The 6,760-nt window shown below is 42.0% G+C and overlaps 1 protein-coding gene across 1 annotated transcript; it reads left to right on the forward strand.

Annotated features, from left to right (window-relative positions):
- The first annotated feature begins 383 nt into the window (after positions 1-383).
- Positions 384-5,327, forward strand: LOC100932812 (keratin, type II cytoskeletal 6A). The gene is given in 9 exon segments (XM_003772205.3): positions 384-1,001; positions 2,075-2,289; positions 2,679-2,739; positions 2,870-2,965; positions 3,179-3,343; positions 3,614-3,739; positions 4,099-4,354; positions 4,454-4,636; positions 4,639-5,327. Coding segments are annotated over 9 exon segments (1,743 nt in total). The 5' UTR covers positions 384-482; the 3' UTR covers positions 4,761-5,327.
- Positions 5,328-6,760: the final 1,433 nt, after the last annotated feature.

Raw genomic sequence — 6,760 nt, forward strand, 5'->3', positions numbered from 1 at the left:
TAACTGCCCTATGGCAAAATTCCACCCTATCTGGGTGGAGGGTGGTGCCAGTGGAGGGAGAGACTTGGGGGGACACATCTGAGTAAGCAGAGGAGAGAACAATTACCACAGCTCAGCTCCTTGTCTCTTTTGTTTGGAAACATGACTAGTAGATGACTTCAGTGAATTTGCATACTGCCTTTATTGTCTAGAGATCAAATTAAGGCTGGAAGGCAGGAGAATTTCTCTATGACTAACGGAAGCCAAAAAAGCAATCTTGGTCTTTCATACCTTTTCCAGCAAGGTGGGAGTGATCTCACTATTTGTAAAGCCCAGCCCTTCCCCACCTGCAAGCTCATCTTCATACACTGGACCCAACCCTATTTTTCTCAGTATATAAAGCCCTTGCTGGCATCTCAGCTTCACACAGTCCTTCTCTAGCCTTCTGGTCTTCTTTGACTTTTACTTCTTCTCTTCAACTTCCTCAGCAAAACCAAGCTATCATGTCTTGCCAATCTACAGTCAGGTTTCAAAGAAGTGGCCGGAGTGGCTTCAGTGCTAACTCTGCCATCACTCCCGGCATCAACCGGTCAGGCTTCAGCTCTGTATCTGTGTGCCGTACAGGGGGCAGTGGTGGCTTTGGAAGGTCTTGTGGAATCTCTGGGGGAGCTGGTTTCGGCAGCCGAAGCCTTTACAACCTAGGGGGGTCCAAGAGGATCGCCATCGCAGGGAGCAGCAGTGGCTTCCAGAGTGGATATGGTGGAAGAATGGGAGGTGGATTTGGTTTCGGCAGTGGAGTCAGTGGTGGCTTCGGATATGGTGGTGGAGCTGGCTTTGGTGGTGGCTATGGAGGAGCTGGGTTTCCTGTCTGCCCCCCTGGTGGAATCCAAGAAGTCACTATCAACCAGAGTCTTCTGACTCCCCTCAACCTACAAATTGACCCCACCATCCAGAGGGTGAAGACTGAAGAGCGGGAGCAGATCAAGACCCTCAACAACAAATTTGCTTCCTTCATTGACAAGGTAAGTCATTAAGATATATAGCCATCATGAGGTGTATATCTATACTTAACTTGATGGACTTGGGGATGAAAGAAAAGAGAGATTCAAATTCTCTATGCATTGAGAAATTTTGTCCAACTCATGATTGGCTGATGATTATTGAAAGGGATAACAATATACCTAAGTTGTTTAATTTATTAGGAACTTTACCTCTTCTCCATAGAAAAAGAGAATTCTTAGTGTCAATAATTTTATGGCATGTGAAAAGAGTTCACCCATGTGATGGGTTATTCTTTCATTGCTGAAATGCATAAGGGAGTGGTGAGAATTTTTGTTGTCAGCCAATATTAATTAAGCTCCCATGACATAGTAAGGCAGCATGGTACAAAGAAAATTCTATCCAATTAGGCATCAGGATACCAGAATTTGCATCCCAGATCTACTAATTATAATCCATGTGATGTTAGGCAAGTCATCCTTTCAGAATGTCAATATTGATCTCCAGCTGTAAATAGAGAGGATTGAACTGGTTAAGATTCAAGGCTATGGGAAGACAAAAGCAAACAAAAGATTTATTGGTTCACTCAAGAATCATCATAATGGAAAGAGCAATGAATTCTTGGACTTAAAAAATACAGAAATCAATTAGAATAGTTATTACTGTCAAACAGAGGCTTAAAAGTGTTCTGTATAAGGGATTCCTGTATTGGGGGTAGGTGTGACTAGGTGTCCTCTAAAGTCACTTCCAATATTAAAATTCTAGTACCTACTTTGTTTTCTAGAGTGTATAAATTGTCTTCTTAAATCCAATAAGAATGAAAAAAAAATAGAGTGACATGATAAGAGAGAGGCAGAAGTAGGTAGATTTTATTTAAATCTGTTGTTAGAGATGGTGACTGGGCCCCCATATAAAAATGAGAGGCTGTAGTATAATTTGAGTAGAGAATTGCCATGGTCCAAACATCATAAGGATTTGCTGCTCTACTAGGATTTGGAGATCATGAAATCATTAATGATATTATTGTCTTCTGTCAATGACTTTCTATCAACCAAAGGAATGCTTTATGGAATTGACTTTCGGTTCTGTTTCCCAGGTACGATTTCTTGAACAACAAAACAAGGTTTTGGATACCAAATGGACACTGCTGCAGGAACAGGGCACCAAGACTGTGAAACAAAATTTGGAGCCTATGTTTGAAGCCTATATTAACCAACTCAGAGGGCAATTGGACAGAATCACACGTGAGAAAGGTTCTCTGGATTCTGAGTTGAGAAATATGCAAGATCAAGTGGAAGACTTCAAGAACAAGTAAGTGAGAGAGGACTGGAAAAGACAAAAGCTAGATTAGCCAAGAGAGAAAGCGTGGGAACCAGTTTCCTAAAGGACAAAGACCAGAAGAAATTGGGGAACACTACAAAATATTCATAAAGGAAGGAAATACCTTACATTATTCCATAGTATCCCTAAGAGGACAAAATGAGGGTGATAGAAAAGCAAAAAAAGTTTAAAGATCATAACTCCATCTCTCAAATTTCCTAGTGTGCCCTGTGTTAGTTCACATCTCCATGTCAGTGAAAGGAGATTCATAATCCACATGGGAACAGTCCATTTTTGAGGAGACCTTGGATTTCAGGCTGATTTTTCCCAATCCTATTGGCCGTTGGCTCAACCATCTTTCTTTTTTTGCTTCTATCCAGGTTCGAAGATGAAATCAACAAGCGCACAGCAGCAGAGAATGAATTTGTGACACTGAAGAAGGTGAGTTGATTGATTCTAGAGAACAAGCTGCAGAAAGAGAGAACATGGGTCCAAGCAACGTTCTGGGTTTGGCTATAAGAGAAAGGAACTCTCATTAGCTGATTTCTTGTTGTATGTTTTCCCCAACCAGGATGTCGATGCTGCCTACATGAATAAGGTGGAACTGCAAGCCAAGGCAGACTCTCTCCTAGAAGATATCAACTTCTTAAGAGCTTTCTATGAAGCAGTAAGAATCCCTATGTTCTTCAAAAAAGTTATTTCTTAAAGGAATGGGTGCCTAATATTCAATATGTAAAAGCCATGTATCTCAAATATATCAGGCCCTGAAATATTATTTAATGATGGTTTGGGCTGGGGGACCTATGAGGGAATTCCCAGATTCCCTGGGAATGCTTCCTGCTGTCTAGAGATGGCACAATTGATTGTCTCTGTCCTGTAGGAGCTGGCCCAGATGCAGACCCACATCTCTGATACCTCTGTTGTTCTGTCCATGGACAACAACCGCTCTCTGGATCTGAACAGCATCATTGCTGAAGTCAAGGCACAGTATGAAGAGATTGCCCAGAGGAGCAGGGCTGAGGCTGAGTCCTGGTACCAGACCAAGGTGAGATAAGGAGGAAATAAATGGGCTGTCTGTGATTACCATTCTAACCTGCCAGAGAGCCAAGGGCAGGTTACACTTCTGTCTCATCCTCTTCTTTATTTGGGAAATAGGACATTGTGATATGACACTTAACAGCTAACAGCTGGCTAATGAATAAGTTCAAGTGTGCTGGAGTGAATCTCATGAAGAAACACTGAGACAATTTGGGAGGCATTTCACTGTGATACTAATGCTGTCTCTCTCTTTCTCTGCCTTTTTCTGTCCCATAAGTATGAGGAGCTGAGGATCACAGCTGGCCGCCATGGGGATGACCTCCGCAATACCAAGCATGAGATCTCTGAAATGAACCGAATGATTCAGAGACTGAGAGCTGAGATTGATAGCGTCAAGAAGCAGGTAGGCTATAGCCAGTTTTCTGCACCAATGTTTCCGAGTATCTTCCTTTCTGAATATCTTCATCATTGCTACTATGTAACTCAGTCCATGTAGCACAACTAATCGATCCCCATGACAGCCTCTTTATTTAAAGCCCAGTCCTTACTATGTCTGGCTCCTCTCCCACCAGTTTCCATTCATTTCCACATTTGACATAGCTAACACAAATATATTAAATTGGGACTTGCTGACAACAAGGTCTCATGGGAGGGAGAAGGGCTGGGAATGAGTTCCAACTGCTTTCCTAATTGTTTTGTGTCATAAATCTGAGTTCCTATGGAAAGGAAGAAAGAATAAGATCTCTTTCTTTTTCCCCAAAGTGTGCTAACCTGCAGAATTCCATTGCTGAAGCTGAGCAGAAGGGCGAGATGGCCCTCAAGGATGCCAAGGCCAAATTAGAAGATCTAGAAGCTGCTCTTCAGAGGGCCAAACAGGACATGGCCCGCCAACTGCGTGAATACCAGGAGCTGATGAATGTCAAGCTGTCCCTGGACATTGAGATTGCCACCTACAGGAAGCTGCTGGAGGGAGAGGAGTGCAGAATGAGTGGAGAAGGTGTGGGACAAGTCAATATCTGTGAGTATCTTTGATTGTTCTCCTCACTTTTGCTTTAATTTCTCCATAGCTTTCTAGTTTAGTGGGGTCTCAACATGTAATTTTTTATTCCTTCCACAGCTGTTGTGAGCTCCTCAGTCTCCAGTGGATATGGCAGTGGCAGTGGCAGTGGTGTTGGAGGCGGTTTTGGTATGGGTGGAGGAAGTGGCTATTCCTATGGTAGCGGCAGCGGCTACAACGTGGGAGGAGGACTCAGCGTTGGAGGCGGCTTCAGCTCCGGCAGTGGGAGAGGGTCCCTGGGAGGCAGCAGCACCAGTGTGAAGTACACCACGACCACATCTTCCAGCAGGAAGAGCTACAAGCACTAACATGTGTCTACCAGATTACTGGCTCCGGAATGCCTCAAGCCCCTGCTTCTTGTTCCTAACCCTTAGCATCAATGCTGCTGTCCTTTTGGCTGCTGCAGATGTTGGGGTTGGTTTCCAGACCCCTCTCCCCCACCTTTGATCTTTTCTTGCACCCAGGATTGGGGCCAAAGTTTAAATGCCATATGCTTACCAGCTGGATTACTTCTCATTGAGTATGAACTTCCAGTCATAAGATTGTTGAGAATATCAGTGAGCATGGTCACACAAGTTCTATCTGACCCTCCCATCCATCTATGAGAATATCTACTTATTGTCTTTAAGTTCCTAAGTCTGGGACCTTGGGAAAATACTCAAGTGTCCTTCCTCAGCACAGACACTGACTTGGATTTGAAAGAAGCTTGTACTTGACCACCTTCAGCTAGCCATTTGAAGCTACATGTCTACTGAATCTCCTTGTGCTAAAAAAAACAAACAAAAAAAAAAACAGTGGTGCTTATGTTTTCTTGCAGTGTACCTGAAAATGGAAATGATATAAGTAGAAAGACTACAGGAACTGTATCCTTATGACATTTCTTTGGTCCCTTCCATCTCTTATACTTGTCCAAATAAAGCAGATTTATAATATATATTGGTATTGTTTGGAGTTGTCTTTATACTAGATTGTTGGTTGTCAAATTTTTTAGTCCTCTAATGTGATGACTGCACTAGCACCCAGGATACCTTAGAATCAGCCAGAGTCAGGATAAGCAAAAGTCCTTAGTCTTTATTCTTGGTCTTTAGGAGTAGAAGTGAAGGGGATGGAAGCAGAATCTCCACAACCTCCTTCTTCCTCATCCACTGCAAAAGTGACCCTGGCTAGTCTTACTCCACCCCCTAGTCCCTCCTACAATTCTCTGTATACACCAATCATTGAGCCAGCACAGGATAGTGGGAAGGGCCATTTTCCAAGCATATGTCCATAGAGTATTGTCCTATCAGTAGTTAGCCTCAAGTGCTCAGTTGTCCTGACCTCAGTGCATCGACTCAAGAGTTTCAGCCCTCTACACTGTAATCTCCCTCTTGCTCAAAGAAAATTCTAATCCAGGAAATCTAGATTCATTGACAGATTTTAGAGGTCCATGAATTTAAAAATTTTAATAATTGTGTTTCAACATAATTGATTTCTTCTGCAATCCTATGCATTTAAAAGTTATTTATTTAAAAACATCATTATAAAGAGTATTTAACATTGTGAGGAGGATTTACTCAGAAAGCCATACAAAAAGTTATGAATCCCTGGTCTAATCTAACTTTCCGTCAGAGTTGTTACCAGCATAGAATTAATGGAGTTAGGGGATGGATTTCTTTTACATTCAGAGAGTGGGGTTTCCTCCACAAGCGAAGACATCCAAAGAATGACTTCTCTCCCTTACAATTTGCCTAACATGATGGATATGTTCCAACATATAGAGCAACTGCTGTACCTAGTCACCCCACTTTAGATTGCTGCGAACATGATGCCCAGTTGTGAATCACATTCACTGAAATTGGAGAGGGTGATGATTCTACTGATCTCTCAACCAGAACATTTCCACTTTGCTTTTCCCTACCACTTGGGCTTCTTGTAGCTAGGATTATTTTCTTCCCCTCACCCAGAGCTGTGATTTTATTGGGGTGTAGAGAACTCCTAGTGAAGAAAACATCTCTATCAGTATTGATAGACACTTGTTCTACAAGTTATAATTCTAAAGATTTGCCTGGAGCACTGAGCAGTTGAATAAAATCTCTCACTTCATTTTATAAGTCTCCATCCTTTCTTTTCTAAAGTTCTTTTCAACATGAAATAGAGGTTACCACAAGATGTCAAGTTTGGAAGGCACTTTAAAGCTATCAATTTCAAATTCAATATGAATATCAATTCCAATGCCAATTCCAATTCACATGGATGGGAATCTTCTCTATGACGTATCTAATAAGTAGTATTCCAGTCTTTGATTAGAGACCTTCAGAATGAAAAAGCCAATAGTATGTTACTATGAAAAGAACATTAAGTTTGGAGTCAGAGAACTTGCATTTGAAT

The sequence above is a fragment of the Sarcophilus harrisii genome, chromosome 5 (genome assembly GCF_902635505.1).
Source record: "Sarcophilus harrisii chromosome 5, mSarHar1.11, whole genome shotgun sequence".
NCBI lineage: Eukaryota > Metazoa > Chordata > Mammalia > Dasyuromorphia > Dasyuridae > Sarcophilus > Sarcophilus harrisii.